At 44.5% G+C, this 26,668-nt stretch overlaps 1 protein-coding gene and 1 non-coding gene across 10 annotated transcripts in view; both read left to right on the plus strand.

Annotated features, from left to right (window-relative positions):
* The first annotated feature begins 5,097 nt into the window (after positions 1–5,097).
* Positions 5,098–26,668, plus strand: part of Strada (STE20 related adaptor alpha) — a 31,249-nt gene continuing 9,678 nt past the window's right edge. Inside the window, exons 1-6 of one of the 9 annotated variants that reach the window (XM_037201602.1) lie at positions 5,098–5,251; positions 11,505–11,584; positions 14,316–14,373; positions 17,911–17,939; positions 26,054–26,156; positions 26,459–26,580. In XM_037201602.1, the coding sequence (XP_037057497.1) occupies positions 11,549–11,584; positions 14,316–14,373; positions 17,911–17,939; positions 26,054–26,156; positions 26,459–26,580 (348 nt within the window). In that variant the 5' untranslated portion in view covers positions 5,098–5,251; positions 11,505–11,548. Of the gene's footprint in view, positions 5,252–5,566; positions 6,017–11,504; positions 11,585–14,315; positions 14,374–17,910; positions 17,940–26,053; positions 26,157–26,458; positions 26,581–26,668 lie in introns of those variants that run through there. The other 8 variants (XM_028865175.2, XM_028865178.2, XM_028865176.2 and 5 more) reach the window with 8 other exon arrangements.
* On the plus strand, positions 12,248–12,406 carry LOC114690511. The gene has a single exon (XR_003734089.1). It is a non-coding gene; the product is annotated as a U1 spliceosomal RNA (small nuclear RNA).

The raw sequence follows: 26,668 nt of genomic DNA on the forward strand, positions 1-26,668 counted from the left end.
TGCAGTAAGGCTCCTTAAGGAAGGGAATGGCTCAGTTGCTTTTAGCCTACTGGCTATGGGTGGGATAGGACCTCTGTTGGTCTTTTCTGTGTCGAACACACAGATTGCAAGCCCAGTGCCACTTTGAGATCTTTGGCAGCAGTTAACCATGCAGCTCACACACGATTGAGCCTGTATAATAATGAGTATTCAGAGATGGGTAATGCCTGGGGGGCACTCACCAACCTAAGACAGAGCGCCTGTGTGGCCTGGGCATGTGTCTCCATGATGGGTAAGGTGACCTGCTGACGTCCCATGCAACCTAAGTCAGAAGCTCATTTTTTAGTAATAGGGGGACCTGTAGGGTCCTGGCCCCTGTTTTGGGTAACTGTTGCCTTGCTTGCTGACCTTGACCTTGATATCCTCCCTATGCTAATTCCCTGCTGGGTTACACCCTCCTGAATGCTTAAGGGAAGTTCCTTGTCTGCGTATACTGCATAATGGGCATTAACAGCTTAGATGCAAAATTGTAAAAAATTGGTAGCGAATTTCTGCCCTCCAGGGTTCTCCCATTGTGCTGTAAACCTGTATTTAAGACCTTTTCCGCCTGGCGGTGGTGGTGCATGCCTTTAATCCCAGCACTCGGGAGGCAGAGCCAGGCAGATCTCTGTGAGTTCGAGGTCAGCCTGGGCTACCAAGTGAGTCCCAGGAAAGGTGCAAAGCTATACAGAGAAACCCTGTCTCAAAAAAAAAAAAAAAAAAAAAAAAAAAGACCTTTTCCTTCCTTCAATAAACAGCATTTGGCATTAAACAAAATAATAATAAAGTAAAAATAATACAAAAACTTGGCTTCAGCATCAGTGAAACCAATTGCTAGGACCAGTGAGATGGCTCAATGTTGATGTTAAAGGATATAAAAGAGTTAGACCTATAGGGGTGGCTTCTATTACAGACTACTGAAACAAAAGTAAAAGTAAAAAGAAGCCTGGCTGGGTGTGGTGTCATGTGTCTTTAATCCCAGTGTTTGGTGATCAGCAGAAGATTTGATTGCAAGAGGACAACACAGCAGGGCTGGAGAGAAGGTTAAGGATTAAGAGTACTTACTCCCCTTGCAAAGGACCCACATTGAAATCTCAGCTACTAGCTGATTCTAACTCCAGCTCTAGGGGATCTGCTGCCCTCTTCTGGTCTCTACAGGCAACTGCATTCACATGCATCTGAACATAAATAACAAAATCTTTTAACAAAGGAAGACGGCATTATCTTTGTACAAGTTCACAATGGTCTCAACCCTCTGAATTTGAGAAGGAATAAAAGAAAGCTATGATTTTTCCTAATGGTAGATCGTATTGCTTTCTTGCTTTGTTTTTGAGACAAGGTCTCATCTATAACACAGACTGGCCTGGCATTCGTGGCAATGCCCCTGCCTCAGCCTGGAGTGCTGGGGTGATAGGTGTGTACCACCACATCTACTTGTTTTCTGAGAGGACTACTTGCTGAGTGTTACTTAGGCTAGTTTCCAACTCATGGGCTCAGTTTTTTTTTTTTTTTTTTAAGATTTATTTACTTATTATGTATACAGTGTTCTGTCTGCATGTGTCCTTGCAGGCCAGAAGAGGGCACCAGATCTCATTACAGGTGGTTGTGAGCCACCATGTGGTTGCTGGGAATTGAACTCAGGACCTCTGGAAGAGGAGTGGTTAAGAGCTCTTAACCACTGAGCCATCTCCCCAGCCCACCCTGGTCTTTTTAAAGTATTCCTTTCCTTGGAGGTCACTGAGGAACAAGATGATACTGCCTCTGCCTGTCTGCTGAACATGCTGCTTTTCATAAGTGTTTTCCTCTTTCTAAAGGTATTTCTAGTTAGCATACAAAATAATGAATTTCCTTATTACATGTTCATACACATAACATTGTACCTTGCTCATATTTGTACCCACACTTCTCTCCCCTCCCTCCATTCATATTTTAAATTTGCATATTACATAGATTTCTTCTGTCCATATTTCAATTTTTCAAATAGCTTATCTCTTATCAGAGCTAGAACTGAAGCCAGTCTCCTATGTCAGGAAAATTCTGGATTTGTGCACACTAGGCAGTAAAATAGAAAGAGCATAAGGTTGAAAATACTTTACAGATAAGTGGTCCTGGGCAACTTGTTCTATACATCCACACATTTCCCTTTTTCAGTTGAGGTTTTTTTTTTTTTTTTTAAGATTTATTTTTTATTTTGTATACAGTGTTCTGTCTGCATGTATTCCTGCACACCAGAAGAGGGCACCAGATCTTATTATAGATGGTTGTGAGCCACTATGTGATTGCTGGGAATTGAACGCAGGACCTCTGGAAGAACAGCCAGTGCTCTTAACCTCTGAGCCATCTCTCCAGCCCTTGAGTATTCTTTTAAGCAAGGAGTTCACATAGGTGTTTTCATGTGGAGGCTTATGTGTTTTAACAATAGAGTTAAAAACACAAGTAGCCAGGAATACACAGAGAAACCCTGTCTCAAAAAACCAAAAAAAAAAAAAAAAAAAAAAAAAAGGATAATTTATGCTGGGTGGTAGTGGGGCACACAAGCCTTTAATCCCAGCACTTGGGACGCAGAGGCAGGTGGATCTCTATGAGTTTAAGGCCAGCTTGGTCTACGAAGCAAGTTTCAGGCCAGCCTGTTGTACAGAGTGAGTTCCAGGACAGCCAGGACTGTTACACTAGAAACCCTGTCTCAAAAACAAACAAACAAACAAATACAAGTAGCCTTAAAAAAGTTAAAAAAAAAAAAAAAAAAAAAAGCAAGTAGCCAATTCAACCTGTCTCCATCCATCCTTTAGGCTTCAAGTCAGTTTCCAAAAGCTCTGGAAATGTTAAACACTCTTACTCTATAAGTCAAAAGCATCAGGAACTTGTGCCTTCCAGGGCTCACACTCTGTAACCTCTGAATGTTGATCTTTCATTATACAGTTTGTTCAGACTTACCCTGATTGGTATATAAAATCTATGTATTTGCTCCTTGAAGCAGGCTGGGACTCTGAATAGCTTTGGTAGGTAGTCATACAGTTGGTAAAATCTTTTAGCCATGCTGATCCTCAAATTATAACGTCCTGTTAGAAAATGTGGTGGCTGGGTTACTAGGTATTAGGACAGATGAAGTACCTAGTGTTAACACATCCCATTGTAATGACTGTAAGAGGTTTTAGGGCTAAGGCACTTGCCCAGCATATGTGAGGTCCTAGGGTCAATCTCTAGTACAGTCCAAAGAAGAAGGGAGAGCAAGGGGAAAGGAAATCTCAATTTGAGGTTGTCTTACAATTACAGCCTGGTGTGGTGTTTCACATCTGTAATTCCAGAAGAGGCAGGAAGATCTCTGAGTTTAAGGCCAACCTGGGCTACAGAGCGAGTTCCAGGCCAGCCTGGGCTAGAATTGAGACCCTGCCTCAAAATGTAAGTTTGGGGCTGGAGAGATGGGTCAGCACTTAATAGCACTTGCTGCTCTTGGAAAGGATCCAGCACCCACAACTATCTGTCACTCCAGTTCCAGGGGATACGACACCCTCTACCTCTGCCTGTTTATGCACACGTGTGGTGTGCATAAGTACACTCAAGTACACATACTTACACAAACAATTTTAAAGCAAAATGAAGTTGGCATCTTTTCATTGCTTTCTCTAATACTCTCAGTTCCAAAAAACGATGGGAACTGGCAGAAACTGAATTTTCCTCCACTCTCTTGCTTTTTATGGATCCATTAGGTTCACTTCTGAAGGAAACATTTTGAGACTGAGGTTGTGCTTGAGAATGTCAAAGCACTAGGTAAGATTACAGAAATGTGTAAAACAAGCTGGGCGGTGGGCACACACCTTTAATCTCAGCACTCGGGAGGCAGAGCCAGGTGGATCTCTGTGAGTTCGAGGCCAGTCTGCTCTAGAGTGAATTCCAGGAAAGGCACCAAAACTTCACCAAGAAACCCTGTCTTGGGGGAAAAAAAAAAAGTGTGTAAAACAGTGAAATCCCCTGTTATGTTTGGTGTATTTCCATTAAGCCCCCGTTTGGATGTTTCCAAAATTACACATCTTGGAAGTTATTAGACCAGTATAAACCTGTGAGGAGACAGAACCGGAGAAAACAAGTATTCATTATTTGACAGCACCCCACAGCAACTGAAGTGACTAAAAATCCTTAGTTCCCACAGGAGGAAGCCTTGCTGCATCTGGAGGGCTTCATTTGATCAGCCCTATATGCCTTAGTCTCTGCTACCTGTCTTCCTTCACAAAGGCAAACTCATAGCACCAAGCTTTAATCCCAGCAGAGGCAAGCTGATCTCTTGAGTTCAAGGCCAGCCCAGGCTACATGAGACTCAAACCCAGTACAAAAAAAAAGTTAAGGATGAAGGAGGGTTCAGGAACAAAAAGATAGCTCTCATTTAGTTGAGCAATTTTCCTTGCTTTACAGAGAAGGAACTTGGGGCACAGACACAGGGTGAGTTTCCTCTTTAGTTTGTTCCTAATGCCTGAGAGAGACCCAAATCAGGCATATGAAGTGTTTGCTCATTTAAGCGCTACAGGTGAAATGATTTGCGGCGGAGGGGGTGGAGTGGAGGGGAATACTCCTGCTAGCCAAGTCGGTAGCTATCTATGGCTGTCCCTTGACCTGTCTCTCCCTGCTGCAGATGGGGGGTACGGAGGCTCCAGGGCCCTTTGGGACCACCTTCTACATCAACGACTAACTAGTCATTTAGGTCTTTGGCTTGACGGGGACCCTTTTCTTGCCTTAGCAAAGGAAGGTTAAAAGACGACTAACAGTTCTCTCCCTGCCACAGCGGCTGAGGGTTCACGAACGTGCCGGCGGTAACGTGGGAAGCAGACAGGCCCTGGGGGGGGAAAGGCGGAGCTTCCTCTGCGGGAGGAGATGGGTGGGGCGGGGGGCGGGGCTTCCTTGATAGGCAGGGTAAGGCGGAGCCTCTTCCGAGAACGAGGAGCTTCTGCCCAGGGAGGCGAGGGGCGGAGCTTCCTTCTTGGGTGGGGCAGAGCAGGGCTTCTTCCGTCGGGGAGGGGCGGGACTTCCTCCGTGGGGCGGGGCAAGGAGGGGCATCTTCCGTGGGAGGGGCGGGGCTTCCTCTGTGGGCGTGGCGAGGCCCTGCCAGCCTCCCTGGATCTCTCCACTGCGCATGGCACGTTGCGTACCTCCCGCCCAGCAACCGGCCTGGCGGCAGCGCGGCCACCAAACTGAGGAGGCGGAGCCGAGACGAGTCGGTACTGCGCTCTGACTCCTAGACCAGGTACCGGGTGGCGGGGCCGCCTGGTGCGCTCCCCGGGGCCGGTCCCTCTTGCCCGACTCCGAGTCCCTCTCCTCCGGGGCGCGCCTCAGCGGCCATCCCGGCTCACCCTCGCCCTCCTCGGGCCCTCATTTAACCCGGGTTCTGGGTTCCCACATTGACGGGTTACAGCCTGAGAACAGAATAGGCTTGGGCCTGGCTGGGGAGACGCTGAGCAGAGTTGCCGGACCGGAGAGGCTAGCTCCTGCCTGCCCTACCCATCTTTTCCGGGGCTTCCAGATGGAGTGCCTGGGACCAGATGTCGTTTGGTCCTCCCCGCAAAGTAACAGCAGACCCTAGTGCTGACCTCTCGACCGGAGCCTCGGTTTCAGGCGATGCTGGTCGGGCATCGAGTTGAACTCTCACAAGGAAGCAAGATCAGGGTTATTCTCTGCTTTGGTCAAAACGAAGAATTTCTGATTGTCTTTTGAAGTGCTCCCCAGCAGTTTTGGGAATTGTGTCTGGCGGCCGAGAGTGAGCATGACAGAAGGGGAGTGGTTAAATAAAATTGTTCATAATTTTAGGCAATAGAGAGCTAACTTCTCAACTCTACCTTCAGCTAAGACCCTAAGATTCTTCAACTTGACCCCCTTCTCCAGGCCGTTGGCATCAGTCTTTCTGAAAGACCTGTTGAGGTAGAACCAAGTTCCAATATGTGGACGGGTCCTCGTGAATTAGTTGATACTTTAGAGATACCCAATACCTGAGACGGATTCTGCTCCCTGAGAGGTGATACACCAAATTTGAGACTGCGGGTGTGGCTCAGTGCCTGAGTGCTTGCTTATCGTTAGTGAGGACTTGTATTCCATTCCTAGCACTGCCAAAAAAAAAAAGCTACCTAATAACTTAATCATTAGTTATAGTGCTGAATTGGTTGGCTCGATTCACCCTTTAATTAGGTTTCTTAGAAGAATTTTGGCCATGTTTATAGTTGTGATCTCAGACATGTAGGAAATTTGGGGGCCCAGTGACAAAAACAGAAAAAAGGAAAAGAAAACAGTCCACAGAGCAAGTGGATTCTTTCTGTACCTCTTGTAGTAGGAGAGGTAACGAAGCAATTCCGAGTATGGTTGGGTGGCCACAGAGGTGGCTCTGGATAAGGGACATTCTGCTGAAACATGAGGACCCAAGTTCCAGTCTCCAGCACTCATGTCAACAGCCATGTGAGACAAGAGAGACATCAGGGCTTGCTGGCTGCCAGCCTCTGTCCAGGTTTAGTGAGAAACCTATCTCAGGGAGTAGGCTGAGTGGGAGAGTGGAACACCCAATGTCCTTTAGCTTCACCATGCATGCACACACACACACACACACACACACACACACACACACACACACAGTTATGATGGGGAAAGCAAGTGGTTAGTGGGAGCCTCTGTGACACAGGATACTTGAGATGATTACTGAGTGAATATCAAAATTATATTGGGGACAAGAAGGGAAGTAGGGTCTTTATACTCCACTTTTTTTTTTTTTTTTTTTTTTTTTTTTTTTTTTTTTTTTTTTTTTTTTTTTTACGACAGGTTGTAGCCAAGGATGATGTTAAAATCCTGATCCTGTCTCTGTCTCCTGAGTGCTGAGATCACAAGCATGAGCTGTCGTTCTCAGCTTTGGATTCCTATCACTTTTATAGCCTTAGCTGTTGACCTCTAAATCCACATAGCCATCTTTAACCTGTTATTAAACATCAATACTACCTTTCTAACAAATGGCTATCCCCCATTTTTGGAAGATATATTCCTTCTCAACATTATTGAACTCTCTACATTAGTTAAACTTGAACCTGACAGAGAAAGACACCTGTTGTTCTCTTCTGGCCTCTGTGTACACACCCCCTCATGGACACCCTCAGGCATACCCCCCCATGCACATGTGCATACACTACACACTTGTACTTATACACTAAATAAATATTTTAACTTACCCTTACATTAAAGCCACTTCTACTTCTGAGCTTTCCTATTTCTGGCATTGGTTCAGTGGCATATTAATCTCTTTTTAATCACTCAAGAACACAAACACACAATTAGAATCATCAGTTGTAGAATGGATCCCCAGATACGGTTTTAAGTCTCTGCAGTTTCCAGTTGGACTATCTAGATAGAAGGTCTGGAATGGGCTGGGAAGTTCTGCCACACTCCCTGGAAGTGACATCTATCTAGGACAGTTTGTAAAAGATATTCTCCAGCCATGCCTGGTGATGCAAGCTTGTGATCCTAGCAGTTAGGAGCATGGAAGCAGAAGAGTCAGACATTCAAGGTCATGGGCAGTCACATAGTGAGTTTGAGGTCAGCTTCGTATGTAGGAGGCCCTGCTTCAAATTTCCAAAGGGCAGAGGATGGGCTCTATAGCCTGGGCTGCTGTTGTGACAGCTTGATCATTTTTTTATTCTTAGCCACTCATCTGTTCCCTGGGGTTTCTTCTGCCACAGGCTCTTCTCCCCAGGAAAACTGTTTTATAACCAGCATGCTTTTCTCTGGGTTACTTTTACCCCTCCCTTTCTTCATTCCTTTATAGATGAACATTTCTTGGAATGTTCTTCTAAACAAGATTTCTCAAATATTAGTTAATGCCACGGTCCACATGCCAACAGTGCTGTCACTTGGAGGGAGTGTGGTAGAACTTCCCACCCCATTCCAGACCTTCTGAGTTGCAGCCGGCATTTTACATTTTCTGTGGGCACAAGATGTAAGACACACTGCTTAGACCACCATTGTGTGCATCTTTCTGTTCAAAGCTTACAGTGGCTTCCCACCCCCTGCTAATACAGCCTTTCCTTAGCACGCATTGAAGGCTCATGGTCCTCACACACTGGAGAGTGTACTCAAAGTGCTAACACACTTCTCTTCACTTTTGGGCAGTTGTTTAGTGTTACTGAGTGACTACTGTGGCAAACACTGTTGTCTAAGCTGGCAATAGAACTTTGCATAAGACAGCAAATGCTAGATCACAGTTACACTCTTTGGCTTGGAATCTCCGTTTTCTTTAAGTCACCTTTGATATTCCAGGCCCACTGCCACTCAGCCTTGTTTTTGTTGAATTCCATAGGAAGTTGCTCCTTCCTTCTTGTCCATTCCCCTGTCCTGTTTATTGGTGCACATCTCACTTCCACAACGAATTAAGGTCCTACTCCCAAGAGTGTATCATGTGTCTTACACCATTTTGTATCACTATGGTCAGGCACCAGGGTCCTGTCAAAGGAGGTGCATGCTTGATGAGGAAAGCTGCCTGGTTTTCTTCCAAGGCCTGACCCAACATAGACTCTGGGGTTGTAAGACAATTTGGAGATGCCACACCCTTTTCCAGGTTTAATATATAAACATCTTCATCATAGCTGCTGTTTTGGATAAAGAAAAATAAAATGAATTTTTTTTCCATACTGGTGATTAAATTTAGGGCCTTGGGCATGCTAAGCAAATGCTATTCAGCTCAGCTTTCCCAACCATTACTTTTTCTTTGCTTGTTTGTTTTTTGAGACAAGGTTTCCCTGTGAAGCTCTGGCTGTCCTGGAACTCACTTTGTAGTCCAGGCTATCTCAGATTCACCTGCTTCTGCCTCCCAAGTGCTGGATTAAAGGTATGTGCCATCACCACCTGGCTCCAACCTATACTTTTAATGTAAATGTTGACTACCCTAAAATAGATTTTCAGTTTGTGCAAAGTGTATAGGATTTAGTCCTACTAGCCAAAACTGAGGCCTCATTCTTACTTCTGAGGACTTCGGTCATCTCAAGTAGTAGTAGAATCTTAAAAATAACTGGCTGGGTGGTGGTGATGCATGCCTTTAATCCCAGCACTCAGGAGACAGATCTCTCAGTTTGAGGCCAGCCTGGTCTACAAAGTGAGTTCCAGGACAGCCAGGGCTACACAGAGAAACCCTGTCTTGAAAAACCATTAAACAACAACAACAAAAAGATAACTTGCTTGTAAATAATGAAGCTATATCTAGGATGGGGTATACCTAGTGGTAGAGTGCTTGTCTAGCATGTGTGAGGCCCTGGGCTGGATATCTAGCACCACAAATCAATAAATAAAAAGGCCATTTCTGTATCTGTCTACTAAGAACATTGCTTTGCCAGTGTATTGTAGTGTTACATGTTCTTGATAAAAATGGATTTATGCTTTGAATGACATATCATCCATCTGCCTTATCCTTCCATTGTAATTTTGAATTTTAAGGACATTTGAAAGCAGCATACTGATCTTAATGTCACACAAAGTAGAAGAGGAAGTTCCTCAGTATTCAGATGAATGTCTGTCTGTTTTTAGATTGTTTTTTTTCCTTGACCCAGAATCTCTTTGGTAGCCAAGCTGGCCTCAACCTCTTGATCCTCCTACCTCAGTCTCATTAGTTCTAGGATTACAGGTCTTTGCCAGTCTGCAGTGCAGCATTTAGGTCTACATTTTTGTTTTTGTTTTGGATGCAGGTCATGTAGCAGAGGCTAGCCTCAGAGTCACATATAGACAAGTATGACCTTGAATTCCTGATTCTCCTGTCTCTCTGCCAAGTGCTAGGATTACAGGTATGCAACACCACACCCATCTTAAAGTGTTTTCTCGTTTGTAGACTCCTTAGAATCTTTTAAGTACACAGTCATGTTATCAGTAAGTAGTTTTATACTTTCAGCCAAGTACAGCTGCCTGCCTGTAATCCCAGCCCCTTGGAGTCTAAGTCAAGAGGGTTGTTTGAAGCCAGCCTATCTAAAGGACTTTGTCTCAAAAAAATAACAGTGATGGTAGCTCACAGGTAGAGTGCCTGCCTACAGTGCCCAAGGCCCCACAGGAAAGAAAGGAACGTCACTGCAGTTTACCGAACATTTTAATTCAAACCAAAAATTGCACCTGTATTTACAGTATTCAGGTTTCATTAAATCAGACAAAGAAAAAAATTATTAGGTGGGTGTGGTATCACAGTCCCAGCATCCTGGAGGCAGAGGTGGGAAGATCAGAAGTTCAAGGTCATCCTCTGCTCTGTATCTGGTGAGAGATCACCCTGAATACCTAAGACCGTCTCTAAAAAGAAGGAAGAAAAGCTGGATGGAATCTCAGCACTCAGGAGGTAGAGGCAGGTGGATCTCTTGAATCTCTTGAGTTTGAGGCCAACCTGGTCTACAGAGTAAGTTCCAGGACAGCCAGGGCAACACAGAGAAATCTAGTTTCAAAAAGAAAAAAAGGGGGGATGGGGACAGGGGTGGGGGTCAGGGGAGAAAGGCCAGAGTTTTATACTTCACACGCTGTGTGCCTGTAGCTTCTGCTTGCCAGTCTTTTTTTTTTTTTTTTTTTTTTTTTTTGTGGTTTGTTCTCTGTGTAGCTTTGCGCCTTTCCTGGAACTTACTCTGCAGACCAGGCTGGCCTTGAACTCACAGAGATCCGCCTGCCTCTGCCTCTGAGTGCTGGGATTAAAGGTGTGCGCCACCACCACCGACCCACTATGCTTGCCAGTCTTGTACTGAAGTGGTGTGCGGATATGGGGGAGGTAGACATGGAGTGATGCTGTTTGGAAGTGAGGGTGGCAGACACCCCTGCTTTGTTTTTAAAGGAAGCTCACTCATTGTGCACTTTATGTTAACTGTGGCTTTTGCATTTGCCTTTCTCTGAGCTAAAGAAGTTTCTTCCCATCCCTCCATTGCACCCCGCTTCTCCTGGCCACTTTGCCCTACCTTCCTCTCAACAGTCCTGCTATGTATGAAGCCCACACTGGCCTGCAGTTCCTCATCCTCCTGCCTTAACCTCCTGAATTCTGGGAATACAGGAGTGCATTGACATGCCTGACTCCAGACTTCTTGTCTTATAGAAATGACAGTTTCAGATGTACTTGCTCAAAGTATATCCAAGTCTATTGTCACTCGACGCAATTCTAGACAAATGCTCAGAAGTTAGCAAGTTAGATGTCTGGTACGGTGCCCTGACATGATAGACCAGGAGTACATTTTGTTCAACAGGGAAGCTTTATCTAGGCTGGATATGTTGATCAGGAGAGTGTCTGCCTGGCACTCAAGAAAACACCTGTTTCCATCATCAGCACGGACCCTGGGTGAGGCACAGCCTGTGATCCCAGCACTGAGAGTGCGGAGACAGGAATTTCAGGAGTACGAGGTCATTCTCTACTGTGTAGTGAGTTTTAAGCTAGCCTTTGCTACAGGAGATTTTGTTTCGGGAGAAAAAGGTATTTCTATAAAAAGAGATTTAACCAACTCTCCCTGTTTCTATTTTCCTCTTAGGTTTAAGTTTTTGAAATTGAAGTAGGTCTACACAGTAGGAACCCATGTCTTTTCTTGTAAGTAAACCAGAGCGAATTAGGGTGAGTGTTCCCATTCTTCTGGCTTTCTATTTGTCTTTTCTGAAAAGTAAAGTATTTGGATGGACATTGTGGGGGTTGTTTTTTCTTGTTTTAAGAATTGCACTCAGAATTGTCTGGTGAAAAACAGGAAAGTGGCTTATTTTATGAATGGATCAGTGACATGCTAAATGAATTGGACTTTTTCTATGTTGTTACATAGCTGATCTCTCTTCTGTTTTTTATCAATTCATGTTTTTAAAATCAAATGTCAGATTGTAGTTACTGGAACACATTTTTAATATTATGAAGAGTCTTTAAAATTAACTGGAAGAGCCAGGCAGTGGTGGTGGTGCACACCTTTAATCCCAACACTTGGGAGGCAGGGGTAGGTAGGTGGATCTCAGTGAGTTTGAGGCCAGCCTGGCCCACTAAGGGAGTTCTAGTATAGCCAAGCCAGTTACACGGAGAAACCCTGTCTTGCAAAAAACAAAAAAAATTAACTGGAAGAATTTATTATACCTTAAAATTTTTATCAAGGGTCAGTGAGCTGGCCCAGCAGGTACAGAGGCTTGCTGCCAAGCCTTGACAACCTGAGTTCAGTCCCTAGGACCTACATGTCCTCTGATCCCCACATACACATCGTGACACACATGCACGAAACCAGTGAGGGAAACAGAAGATCTTTTACTCACCTGGCAGGAGAGAGACCATGATCATGGAGATGGTTTCACAGACTGAGACTTACCCGCTGCTCTCAGATGGCCTGACGCCTTTGATTCCTCCAAACACAGGAAACTCAACTGTCTAATTGTGGTAGTGTGGACTTGGTTCTCACGCTCCCTGTAAAAATTTTAGAAAAAGAAATCTTATCAGATTGACCTTAAGAACAAATATTAGCTTTAGTCTTAATAAATAAGCTCCCGTGACCTCACTAAAGGTGTCTCTGTTCCAGTAAGCTGCCTCAGCAGGCGTGGGGCTTGCTCCAAGCCTGACAGCCTTTGTTCTATCCCTAAGACCTCACATGGTGGGAGGAGAGAAATGAATCCCACATGATGTCCTCTGACCCGCCACATGTGCATTCCTTCCCTAAAAAATATATCAATGTAATTAAATTCCTCTTAAATATTCTTGCCAATTTTATCAAGTACTTACTTTTTAAATGCAATGATGATTATTTAAAGATTTTAATCATATTTAAGTGTCAAGAGAGATGAGTTTACCACTCTCAGTTATGTGGTATACTGCATAGAAATTTTTATCTTAAATTGGGGGAGGGTATTTTTTAATTCAGAAAAAAAATGTTACAGAAAAGGACAAAGTGATTTTATAGTTTCCGTACCTATTATATAGCTTATTTTAGAATGTCCTTTAGTCTTCCCTTTCTTGTGTTTATATGCACAAAAACAAGTTACACTGTAAGAAATCAACTTCGGGTTAATTAAGAGGAAAAGGTAACCCTCTCCTCTGCCTGAACTCACTCGCTGCTCAGTGGAAAGAACGCCTCCGTGCCAAACTTTCACACCAGTCATGAAGTGAAACAGAAACTGGATTCCATTGCTTTTAAATATGAGCCACATTCCTATTTTAACCTGGCCTGATTAAGGTGAAACCAGACTCCTCAGTATAATGGAAATCTAACACTCATCTGAAATGGGCTAGTGAGGTGTACATCGATTGCACTAGTTTAGTCCTGGTGAACTTGATAGAAAGTCAGTCTTTGGAACCCTTGTAAATGTGCCCCCTTCAGCAGCCTCTGCACCCACACTGGAGCGACACTGGCATGAGTGTGCCCTCTGTGCAAAGATCACGTGCAGGCCTGACCTGACATGAAGCTAAAAGGGGAAGGGCAAACAGCGGGGAGGGGACAAGAAGAGGTACATGATCTGCATGTACGAAAATATCCTAAGGAAACTCGTCCTCCTGTACAATGACTAGATGCTGTTAAAAAAGGAAGAAGAACCATGCATGGTATAATCTAGCACTGGAGAAACTGAGGAAGGCGGAGTCAAGAGTTTAAGGCCAGGCTAGACTACAGAGAGAGACCCCATCTCAAAAAGATAAAAACCAAACAGAAAAAAAAACCTATTGTTGTAGGTAAAAGAATATGGAATATGCCGAGTCTTGTTTTATAAACTAACAGAGGCTTGTGAAGAATTCTTTTATTTATGTGTTGGATTCCAATAATACTTTTCAAATTGGCATTGATGATCCAGGACTTCTGTAACGAATATCTATGGAAGTCAGGTGGTGGTGGCCCATGCCTTTAATCCCAGTACTTGGGAGGCAGAGGCAGGCAGATCTTTGTGAGTTCAAGGCTAGCCTGGTCTACAGAGTGAGTTCCAGGACAGTCAGGGCTACATAGAGAAACCCTGTCTTGAAAAACAAAACATAAAACAAAAACAGGAAAAGGGGAGAGTATCTATGGACTAAACAAGATGGAACCAAAGAGAATTTTCTGTATAGGAGAGGAAAAAATACTCATTACTAGGGACAGTCCCATGTATTCCCCCTGTACCACATTTATGAACCAATCATCATTTTGCTTAAGGTTAGATACAGAAGACTAGAGAAAGGAATAAATCTATTGTTTGTAGCTAATTTCAAAATCCCTTTCAACCTGGCCATGGAAATGGGTCGAATTGTACTGCTTGTTTTTATGTTTTTGTGGGGTTTTGCTTGTCTCTAAAGGCTGATAGCTACTTTGTTGTGGCTTGGAAGATATACTAATTCTCTTTGGGGTTTTCCTCTTTAGCGGTGGGTCTCGGAAAAATTCATTGTTGAGGGCTTAAGAGATTTGGAACTATTTGGAGGTAAGTACAGTCTGGCATTTAGCCATCATTTCAGGATAATTATCACTCTTCTGTTGACTAGGTCAATTTGGAGAGTTAGCAGTTTGGAGGGCAACTGTGAACTATAATTGTTAGAGTCACTGGCTTCCTTTTTAATCTGGTGTTTCCCAGAAATCTGTGAATGTATCAAGCAATTATTCTTGGCTTATCTTGATTGTTAGAAAGCATTTACAAAGACCTTTATGTTTCTCATAAGTGTTTGTCCAGTTAAAACACATACTGTTAAATTAAAATTTTTCCAAGTCCCTAAGGCAGGCCTGGCGGTAAAGGCCTGTAATTCCGGGTGCTTGAGAGGTTGAAACAGCAGCAGAATAAGTTCAAGGCCGGTGGTGGCCCACACATTTAATCCCAGCACTTGGGAGGCAGAGGCAGGTGGATCTCTGTGAGTTCGAGGCCAGCCTGGTCTACAGAGTGAGTTCCAGGACAGCCAGGGTTACACAAAGAAACTCTTGTCTTGAAAAAGAAGAAAACAAACAAAAAACAAGTTCAAGGCCAGCTCGGGCAACTTAGACCCTGTGTCAAACTGAAAAGAAAGCCAGGAGCACAGTGGGAGAAGCTTTAGCAGGGTTCTGTCTCTAGTTTGTCTGTCTTTCTCTCTCTCTCTCTCTCTCTCTCTCTCTCTCTCTCTCTCTCTCTCTCTCTCTCTCTCTCTCACACACACACACACACACACACACACACACACACACACACACATACACACGCATGCACGCACACACGCACACAAAACAATAGGTCAAGACAAAGCTAAAAGTGATATAAAAGTTCTGATTGTATTGATCCATATAGTTGACTCTGTTTTTCATAGCAGGCATCGTGAGACTTTAATAGAACTAAGGAAAAAGATCAAAATCTATCAGGGCAGAAATACTAGCCTCCTATTGTAATAGGTTTGTTGATTCAGTAGTTTTCCCTTTGAGGTTTAACGAGCGCAGACATTCCCATTTGGCCCTTTCCAAAATAAGACCTTTTGGAAATGATGATCGTAGTTCAGGGCAAAGAAAACGTTCTCTCTGTAAAAGCAGTCGTAGTGGCTGGGCATGCTGGCACACACCTGTTGCTGTCCCAGCACTTGTGGGGGCCGAGACAGAAGAATCATGGGTTTGAGGCCATCTTGCACAATGACAGACAGACTGAATAACAAGACCTTGTCTCTAAAACCAAAGGATAGTTATAATAACAAAATAGTAGACCCCATTCATTGTTTCCAGCTAATCATGAACTTCCAGGTAGCCTATAGGTGAAGAAACAGAAGTCCACAGTATCCACAAATAGACTAAGTAACTGAAAACTCAAATGTACTAATTACTAGGTAGTATATATTAATTTATTTTCTTTAAAGAATCTCTAAGAAATTCTGGAGTAGTGGTGTTTATGGACTTTGCCAAAGTGTTACATTTTAGGTAAAAGCTCACCAAAAAAAACCACCTGATAGGCTCTTTTTGTTTTTATTATAACCAATAAAATTATTACAGCATAAACTAATGGGACATCTTCCTCCCATCATTAATGGGAATAAAATACTGTGACCACTGTGGACGATGAGGCGGCTCAGTGGGTCAAGATGCTTGCTTTGTCTGGATCTTGTGCCGGTGGCAAGAGAACCAGCTCTACAGAGTTGAACACGTACCATGACACGTGCTCACTCACTAATAATCTTTATAGAAATTGATTCACAAGTTCCACTTATAATGCATTAGTCACGAATATTGCAGAATGTGTGACTGAAATAAATGGATTCTCTGTTTCTGACTGTGGGGTCTTCGGATGGCTATTTTTTGTTTTTGTTTTTTCTTGTTTGTTTGTTTTGAGGTAGGGTCTCACTGTGTGGGCTTGACTGGTCTCAGACTCACAGAGATCCCTCTCCCTCTTCCTCCCAAGTGCTGGCATTAAAGGGACATGCCACCACACCTAGCCTCTGGCCGTCTTTGACAGCATCCTAGTCTGTGTTCTGAGGCTGATAAAGAGGTTCTTCTCCTCATGGTCACAGCTCAGGGTAGTCAGTACCATCCAGTCTCACACAGCGGGGAGAAGAAGATTGAGCTGGATTTCATGTAACCGCCCCCACCCCCACCTTGGCCTCTCCCCTGACTGCTGGAAGCAGTCACTTACTTCTGTTGTCTCTGTACCAGAAAATGGCCAGCTAATTGGGGGGCGGGGACTACTACTTCGAAAATCCGAGGCCAAATTCCTCTTCCTCTTCCTTTCTGTAGCAGGTAATGGGATACTTACTCTATGTATCCGGTGAAAGGTGTTTTCCCTGGTGATTAACCTTTCCTCCTCTGATTTGCTGTGGTTTAAGATGTTTAGAACTGTGGGATTTAAGATGTTTGAAAATGTGTAACCACCCCTGTACTTTACAGTGGAAGACCTTGACTAACCGTTTCTCCTGTGCTGGGCAGATGAAATGCAGGGCCTGCTGTTTGCCAGGCAGACCTACTCCCACAGCACTACCCTCCAGCCCCATGTTAATGATTTTTATTACTTTTGAAGAAGGAAAAACTCCAGGGTACACACAGAGGATTAGTGAGCAGGATGTCACTTGGTTGTCCTGTGACTTGTCCGTTTCATTCCCAGCAGCTGAGGCCCAAGGCCACTGCTGCACTCAGTGCAAACCCCCCTGACTTTGAGAATCGAGCTGGGAAACAGTTTGGTTCCTTAGATGTGTGCTGCTGTGCAGAAAACACTGTTTGCCTTCAAACCACACAAGCCCCACCCACTCCCTCAAAAGGCAGTCTAGTCTCTACACTCTTAGAAGTGGCCCACCAACCCTGTGCCCTTAAAATGAATTTTGGAGCCTGACACAGTGAGTCATGACTAATCTCAGTAATCTGAGAAGCTACAGCAGGAGGATTGCCACAAGTTCCCCACAAGAAGGGCTAGAAAGATGGCTCAGAAGTTAAGAGCACTGGCTGCTCTTCTGAAGGACCTAGGTTCAATTTCCAGCACCCATATGGCAGCTCACAACTGTCTATAATTCCAGTTCCAGAGAATCTGACACCCTCACACAGACATACATGGAGGCAGAACACCAATGTACATAAAATAAAAATAATAAATCATTAAAAAAAATTAAAAAATTTTTAAAGAAATTTTTTAAAAAATGTCAACTTAGGGGCATGGGTGTGTAGCTCAGTAGTAGTTGCCTAGCCTGAGCGAGAATTTAAAGAACAAAGGGAAGAGGAAAAAGTGGATTTTTGGTTCACAAAGTATAATACTCAGAAACAGGAATATTCACAATAATAACCATGCTAATGGTAAGTACTCGTGTGCCAGGACTGTAGCTTTGGATAGGCTCACGTTCATGTGCAGGTCCCAGCAGGCTGCAGCCGTCTCACTGAGGGTCTGTGTGTGTGTGTGTGTGTGTGCGCGTGTGTGCTGTAATGACCTAAGTGCTTCCTATTAGTAACTGTAGTCCTAAGTGTGATAATTGCTGTTCTGAGTGTGAGTGTGTCTTCTGCTAACAACAAAATGCCAACCATCAATTTCTCTACCCAGAGCAGCCTCCGGGCGACACTCGGAGAAAAGTAAGTTCTTTCTGGGCTCTGGCTGCTGCATGGAGGTGCCATCCGTCTTGTGGAGACTGTTTTGCTCGCTCTTGTGTTATGTGCTTCTGCTCTTCTGTCTTCTCCGCTTGATTTGTAGTACAGTTTTAATTTTTCCTTTTTTCTTTTTTTCCTTGTGATGCTTCAGGTTTCACCCTGGAAAGACTTTGGGGTGTACTTGAAAGAGCAGAGACATCTCAGCTGGACGTTAAAGTCTCCTCTCCTCTCATGCCTCCTCACTTGCCCTCTAAAATAAGTTCATCATCAGCTTGAAATTCCATTTTTTAGGGGCCGGTGCTTCTACCTTCCTCATCTGTAGACTGTTAATAGTACATTTCGAATACCGGGCATGGCGGCGCACGCCTTTAATCCCAGCACTCAGGAGGCAGAGCAGGCAGAGTTCGAGGTCAGCCTGGGCTACATAGCAAGATCCAGGACAGGCACCAAAACTACACAGAGAAACCCTGTCTTTAAAAACCAAAAAAAAAAAAAAAAAAAAAAAAAAACCCAGTAAATTTCAGTCTATTGAGAAAACACAGACTTCTCTCTGGCTCATAAGGCAAGACCTTATGTCTCCTACTGTAAAAAACAAAACCAAAATTACAAAGTACAACATAGGCTAGGTGTGGTGGTACCTACCTATCACACTTGTCATCCTCGCTCTCAAAACTGAGGGTGGGGTGGGGTGTACAGCTCTGTATGTCAAACATGCAGAAGGCCCTGAGTGCACCCTCAGGACAAGACAGAAGACAACAACTAGAGCCAGGCCTGGTGGCACATACCTATAGTCCTACCACTTGTGAGGTTGAGGCAAGAGGGTAGCAAGTTCAAAACCAGCCTGAGCTGCTAGAGCTCAGCTGGTAAAGGCAGTTGTGCAACCCTGGGCACCAGAGTTAGAAATGAGCCTGAATGATCCCTGGGACCCACGTAAAGGTGGAAGGAGAAGACTGACCTCCACACACACACACATTCCTGCTCACAGACACACGCAATTGAAAAACCAAAAATTTAAAACTCAACCTCCCCCACACCAAAAAAACAAAACAAAAAAAACCCATACAAAACAGATTTTTTTTTTTTTTTCCTACTGGCACAAGCTGCAAGAGTCTTGCTGTCTCCCCACGCCTGAGCTTTATTTCCCTAAGTAAATAGCACCAGATGTGCACGGTGCGCCAAGCTATTTTGGAAAATGTGAATCATTGTCTTATAAAAAGAGAGCACAGTGGCTGGGCACACTTGCACTCGTCTCTGTGGTCCCAGCACTCAGGAGGCTGAGGCAGGAGGATTACCAGGGTTTGTTGGAGTGAGACCCTGAGAGGTGGGGGACAAGGACGGGACCTGGGAGGGGTAGGAAGAGAACACTCTGCTTGGCAGAGCCCTCTTCCTGTGGGTGCTTTGGTTGGCAGCCCAAGGCTGAGTGAAGGATAGTGATGCAGATTAGTTCTGACCCTGCTTACTCCCTCTCGGGAGGGAGGCCTGTCCCTCAGACCAAGGGTTTTCTCAGGAGACAAGAAAATACATTTTAAAAACTTCATTCAAAATTTTAAAAACTTAAAAGATCAGATTTTTTTCATAAGAAATACTAATTACAATTTTTCATAAGAAATACTAAATACTAATTTTCATATGCTCATAGCTACTGATGGTCTAGCAAAAACTGTCCTGGGTGAAACCTGTAGAAAGTTGAATGTGTTCATTTGGTGATGTTTCATAAATGCTGTCTTATGCTTTATTGGATTTTGTTTTAAACAATGCTACTGTTTTATGGTTATTTCTAGGTGTCAATGGCTTATGTGTCTTTAAAATGCTTCAAAACAAGTAAAATGTTTTTTAATGCTGTGGGGACCTAAAGAAAAAAAAAATGAACAGAATTAGTGTCTTTCCTTGAGCGATTTGAGATTCCAGGGTACAGTGGTGTAACTTACGCTGTGCTCTGTTTAGTGAGCCAGAATTTTGTTCCTTTGCGCTAAACATAGACTTTAAAATCTGCAAGAGTTTAATGAGCTAATGACCCTGATCTGGTCAGGCACAGGGTTCACTTCAGTGGCTCTGGTCTTACATTAACCACAGCTGACTCTTCAACCCTAGCTGACAGAGTCTTAATTCTTAATTCAAAAGATCACATGACCAGCCCCGGCAGTCTTTGCTTCCTCCTGAAACTTGACAAGCCAGCTCTTCATCATCTGCTCCACTCTCAGCATTGTCTTCCAAGGTCCCAACAGCTCAGTGAGCTCTGAACACTCAGCAGCTTTTCCAGGCCCCAAGTCCCGCATCCTTCCCAATCTTCCCCCCAGAGCCGGCGGCTGTCACAGCAGTACCCTGTGAACCTGGCACTGCTGTCTTAGTTTGTTTTCTGTTGCATGCTCTTTACTTGGGAGGAAACTTGGGGAGGAAAGGGCTTTTTAACTTAACATATTCCGAGTCACAGTCCGCTGAGGGAAGTCAGGGCAGGAACTTAAGCTTTAGGAGTCTGGAAGCAGGAACTAAAGCTGATGCCATGGGTGAACGCCACTTACTGGCTTTCTCTATGGTTTGCTCAGATCGCTTTCTTATACCACTGAAGACCACCTGCCCATGGGAGGCCCCACCCATAGTGGGCTGGGCCCTCCCGCATTAGTCATTAATCAAGAAAACACCCCACAGACTTGCCTACAAGCAATCAAATGGAGGCATTTTCTCAATTGAGGTTTTTTTTTCTCCCAGATAAATCTAGCTGGGTCAAGCTGAGAGAAAACTAACCAGGACACCCCCTTTTTCTGTCAGTGGCAGACCAAACCTCTCAGAAATCCTTCTGTATTTTAAATCCATCTATGGAAACCAGTTCAGATGTGTAATTTATTTCTAGTCTCTGTTAGATGAGTATAGAAACGTAGCGGTGCAAGTGACCTGAAGGTGACTACACAGAATGACTAAACTTGTTATTCAAAGAACATTAAAATATTTCTGTCCTGCTTACAAAACTATTTCTCTCTTTCCCACTTGGTTTGCTTTCCTGAGGAAAGCTTAGCCTCTGACAGGCACAGCCACAGAGTGGGAGCTGAGTCAGGCAGAACTGTGGAGAAGCTGCAGCAGCCTCGAGACTAGTTCATCTCCTGCAGCTCCACATTTCCCAGTACCTAAAAAATGCTTGCTAAAGGTTATACGTCCCAGTCATTTTCTGTACAACTAGATCATGGAAGTATTTGTCAAATTACTACAAATTCATTGAGCCCGTCCCTGCCCTTGCTCACCAAGAAATGCTGTGGTTGGAGCTCGGTAGGTAGAGTGTCTTGTCCGCCTTCCTGCCGGGAAATAGGACACAAGTAATAAAGGAGTTTCCATTAGTAGATTCCCAAAGAGTTGTTTAATTACATATGATAAAAAAGCAAATATAATAAATATTTTACTCTGGGGACTCAATTTCTCTTCCTCATCTCTTTTTCAAACTGGAGAAAGTGTAAGAAGTTTGGAAATGCAGAGAAAGCTTTAAACACAAAGCAGTTGCCACAGTGTTACTCGCTTTAAAAGAAGTAATGCTTGCGTGCGTGCGTGCGTGCAGGGATCAGGCTCTAGTAAAGGTGCTGCAGGAAAGCGTGCCCCATCTCTTTGAGTCCGTTTCCAGAGGAATTGTCATTCACCCTACTCTCTCCTTCTCCAGAGAAGGTTGCAGAAACTCCCTGAGTTCCTACTTTGCTCTCATGGTTGTCCAGTTATTCTGGTGATTACTATTACTGGTGATACGGCAGTGAACCTGACAGACAGGGACCCTGTCGTGTGGAGCATGTTCCAGTGGAGTTGACAGGAAATAGATGACTCGGCTTTAGCAGTGACTTCTGTGAAGAATGTAAAGCAAAGTAGCATACTAAAGGGATAGGAGCCTACTCTGCTGTGCTGGGCAGAGTCATCTCTGAAGTATTTGAGACCTAAATGATAAGAAGACAGTGATGAGAAAATGATGGGCATGTGTGTGTTTGGTGTACAACTGGATGGGGCAGGGGCAGCTTTAGCTACGTAGAGTTTGAGGCTAGCCTAGGTTATATGACACTGTCTCAAAACCAGAACAACAGCAACAACAACTAACAGTGGGGATGGAAGTTGTAGCCATGTGGGAGTGTTCCAGTAAAGGGCCTGGGGAGATGGTTCAAAGGTTGAAGAGCATCTTCTGCTCTTGTAGAGGCCCAGGTTCAGTTCCCAGCACCCTGTGATGACTCAAAACCATCTGTAACTTTGGTTCCAGGTAATCTGGCTCCCTCTTCTGGCCCCCACAGGTATTGCACATACTTAGTGCACTTACATATGTGCAGACAACACACACATTGTCTTAGTGTGCTTTCTGTTACTATGATAAACACCACGACCAAAAGCAACCTGGGGACGAGAGAGCTTATTTCATCCCACAGCTTGTAGTCCATCACTGAGGGATGCTGAGGCAGGAACCCAGAGGCAGACACTGCTCCTAACCACAGAACAGCCCATTAAGGTCTAAGTACTCAATGGCTTTTCCAGCCCAAAGTTGTAAACTCATCTGCAGTCCTCCCCAGAACAACATGGGCAGGCCTGTCCAGCAGTACCCACAGACCTGGTACTTAGTTTGTTCTCTATTGCTGTGATAAACCCATGAGCAAAAGCAATGTAAGGAAGAAACTTGGGGTTTATTTCAACCTACAGCTTATTGTGTCGCTGAGGGAAGTCAGGGCAGGAACTGAAAGAACGCTGCTTACTGGCTTGCTCCCCATGGCTTGCTTATACCAACTAGGAGCACCTGCCCAGGGGTGGCACCACCCACGGAGGGCTGGGCCCTCCCACAGCAATCATTAATCAAGAAAATGCCGTAGACTTGCCACAGTCAGTCTCACGGAGCCATTTTTCTCAACTCAGCCAGTTTCCTCACCTGAGATTCACTTTTCCAGATGACTCCAGCTTGAGTCGAACTGGACAGAAGACAAACTAGGACACAAAATAAAAACAAATTTAAAAAAAAACGGTTTTCCAGGTGAGATGATTGGTACAGGTTCACTAAGAACAGAGACATGCTTGTTGTATGGGGAAAGTGGTTGGGGAGCCGAGGTCAGTGAGGTGGGCAAGTCTAACCTTGTGGACACTTAGACCAGGGCAGGGACTAGATCTGATTGTAACCCACTGAGCTTCCTGGGAACCAAACACTGGTTTTATTGAGAGCGAGAGTATTCAAGAGGACTGGCAGTGTGGCTCAGTAGGGTTGGGTCCTAGCTGTGCAGACCCAGTGACCTGACTTCAGTTCCCAGTTATACGGGTTAAAGGAAGAAGGAGAGAACTGACTCCCCAGACATGTTCTCTGACCTCCAAAGCGCATACATGCACACCCACACATATACATTATACACACACAGTAATAAAAAATGAAATAAATAAACAATTAAAAATATGCAGGCACTGAGATTGTGATGTGAATTGTGCAATTATTTTTGAAAGCAATATGTCATTGTCTCATAAAGTTGGCTGGTCATGGGGTAATTCTTTCTGTCAGGAGACATAGTCAAACATGTTTATAGTAGTGCAGTTTGTCATAGCAGAGTTGGAAAAAATCCAATCTCATCAGTGTTGGGATGGATAATTTGAGATATATTCCTGAAAGCAATATTATACAACAGTGAAAGTTAGTGAACTATAACTAAATAGAATATCATGACTGAGTCTTAGACTATAAAAGATGGATTAAAAAGCCAGATGTTGGTGGCATACACCTTTAATCCCAGCACTCAGGAGGTAGAGGCAGGCAGATCTCTGAGTTAGAGGCCAGCCTGGTCTAAAAAATGAATTCTAGTACACCGAGAACTGTTACACAGAGAAACTCTGTCTTGAAAAACAAAAATAACAATGTAAAAAAGGTGAATTAAATTGGAAATAGATTTTATTAATAGGGATCCATTTTGTTCAACTGGAGCCCTCTTAGTGTCTCTCTCTCCCTCGCCCTACCTCACCTCATGTGGTTTTTTTTTTTTTTTTTTTGAAACAGGGTCTCACTGTGTAGCTCTGGCTGTCCTGGAACTCATTATGTAGATCAGGCTGGCCTCAAGCTCACAGAGATCTTTCTGCCTCCCCAGTGCTGGGATCAAAGGTGTTTGCCACTATGCTCAGCTTTTAGTATCACTCTTAAAGTGGTGTTAAGAGTGATAAGGCAGAGCCACTTGGCCTTTTAATGGAGATGGGCATTAGTACTTGTTTTAAACAGGTGTACTCAGACCATCAATCCACAGGACACTGTCCCTGCGGAGGCCTGGATCCTGTCTGTGTCACATGATCACTTTCTCATTTTTAGCAAATCGTTTACCTCCTGGGCCTCATTTTGTTATTGAAAGAACATTAGTGGGGTGTACTCCTGTAATCTCAGCACTTGGGAAGCAGAGGCAGGAGGATTGCCATGTATTCCAGGCCAGCCTGGGCAGCACAGTGAGTTCCAGAGAGCCAGGGGCGCTCATGGTGCGTGCCGTCCCACCCCAGCACTCAGGAGTTCAAAGGTAGGCAGACCTCTAAGTCCAAGGCCAGCCTGCTCTACAAAGACCTTGTCTTTTTTTTTTTTTTATAAGTATCTGTCCACCTCTTCATCTGGTGTGAGGAAGGAGATCAGATGGTGTAAATGGGCTCTGCAGAGCACATTTAAACAGGACGCCAAGCACAGTGTTTTTGTGGCAGCTCTGCAGTCACAGTCTTGGTGACTGTCCAGGTCACAATGTTCTCACCTTTACCGTTAGTGCCGAGTCAAGAGCCATTTGTGCGTTTACAACAACGTTCTTCTGATCCAAGGCCAGGTTTGTTTTGTTTTGTTTGGCTTTTGGAGACAGGGTCTCCTGTAGCCAGACTGGCCTGGAGCTCCTGATCCTCCTGCCTCCACCTCCTGAGTACTTGAGGCCAGGCTTATGCAGCCTGGTATACGGCATAGGAAGCCGGCCTCACATTTCTCTATTGCAGCTAGACACACCTGAAAGAAGAAGGTGTAAGGAGATAAATACTCTCCCCGAGTCATACGAGTGCATTAGGGCCTGGAAGGAAAGCAGGCCTGTGAAAGCTGTTGCTTCCACTGCTGGCCACCTTTCTTCAGGACTTCAAAGGCTAGCGGTGTCCACCTCCTCAATAACTGGTGCCCCCATTCATCCCCCACCTGAGGAGGCAGGGACCCAGGAGGCTGAGCATGCAGACCCGGCCTGTAGCTCAGGGAGTCAGTTACTCTTCCCATCTCTTGGGAATGTCAGGAATGACTAGCCGGGACTCTTGGTTTGCTAATGAACGGGGCTCCTCTAGCAATGTTCCTCTATAGCAGTGGTTCTCAACCTTCCTAACGATGTGTGTGACCTTTAATACAGTTCCTCAGGTCATGGTGATCCCCAACCATAAAATTATTTTCATTGCTACTCTATAACTGTAATTTTGATACTGTTATGAATCGTAATGCAAATATCCAATATGCAAGATATATGATATATGACCCCAAATGGGTTTTGGCCTACAAGTTGAGAACCACTGCTCTAGAACAAGATTGCAGGTCTGACCATTTAGAATCTTACAGTTGTGCCTTAAAAATTGGAGCCCAATGAAGCAGAAAACTGAAACCCTGTATTTCTAACCCCTGGCTTTTTTTTTTTTTTTTTTTTTTTTTTTTTTTTTTTTTTTTTTTTTTGGTTTTATCCGAGACAGGGTTTCTCTGTGTAGCTTTGCGCCTTTCCTGGATCTTGCTCTGTAGCCCAGGCTGGCCTCGAACTCACAGAGATCCGCCTGGCTCTGCCTCCCGCCGAGTGCTGGGATAAAAGGCGTGCAAAGGCATGTGCCACTACTGCCCGGCTCATGTCTTTCTTCATAGATCTTTTCCCAGCCAAGAACTTGATAGACTTTAGCAGTCAGTCATTGGAAAGGGGAACAGTTGACTGGGACAGTTGTCCTTGTTCATGGATTGCACACTTGGTCAGCAGAGAGTGCTGACGGAACACCCGTGTGTTGTGTTCCTCTTCAGGTGGAGCCAGCACTGTGCCTTTACCACAGCCAGGGTTGCTGTGGATGCGGTGGAAGTGAGTCTCCTCACGCATCTGTTACCACCTCTGCCCCCACCCCATTTTCTCAGTTAACCTCTTTTTCTTTGTCTTCAGGCCAATGAGGCGAGCTCAGAGTCCATAGCATCCTTCTCTAAACCGGAGATCATGAGTAGCTTTCTGCCAGAGGGCGGGTGTTACGAGCTGCTCACCATCATAGGTAATTCCCAGGGACATGCCCACCTTCCGCTACAGCCTCCTCAGCTGGCTTCGAGGATCCATGCTGACAGTGGGCTTCTGTGGGTTTCTTGTACCAAGTATGAGAGAAATCATTTCTAGGAGGCCATAGTCCACTGTGATGATTGGCTGAGAAGGACTGTTGGGAAAATGAAGAAATGTCAGATCTGAAAGTAGCAGTATTGAACATTCTCACTAGAATTTCCTGCTGAAATTGAGCCCCTTTTCTTTAGAGTAGTTAAGTCTTGGTGGCTGATTGTTTGAGTCGCTGCTCTTTTCTTTCAGGCAGAGGATTTGAGGACTTAATGACAGTGAATTTAGCCAGGTACAAACCAACAGGAGAATACGTGACGGTGCGCAGGATAGACCTGGAAGCTTGTTCCAATGAGATGGTGACGTTCTTGCAGGTAATGAAGTGTGGCTGTGGCCACCCTGGAGGTGGGCTCCCGGTTACATAGTCCTACCGTCTCATTCCTCGACACGGTTCTTCAGGAC

Source organism: Peromyscus leucopus, chromosome 8b, assembly GCF_004664715.2.
Source record: "Peromyscus leucopus breed LL Stock chromosome 8b, UCI_PerLeu_2.1, whole genome shotgun sequence".
In the NCBI taxonomy this organism is placed as follows: Eukaryota; Metazoa; Chordata; class Mammalia; order Rodentia; family Cricetidae; genus Peromyscus; species Peromyscus leucopus.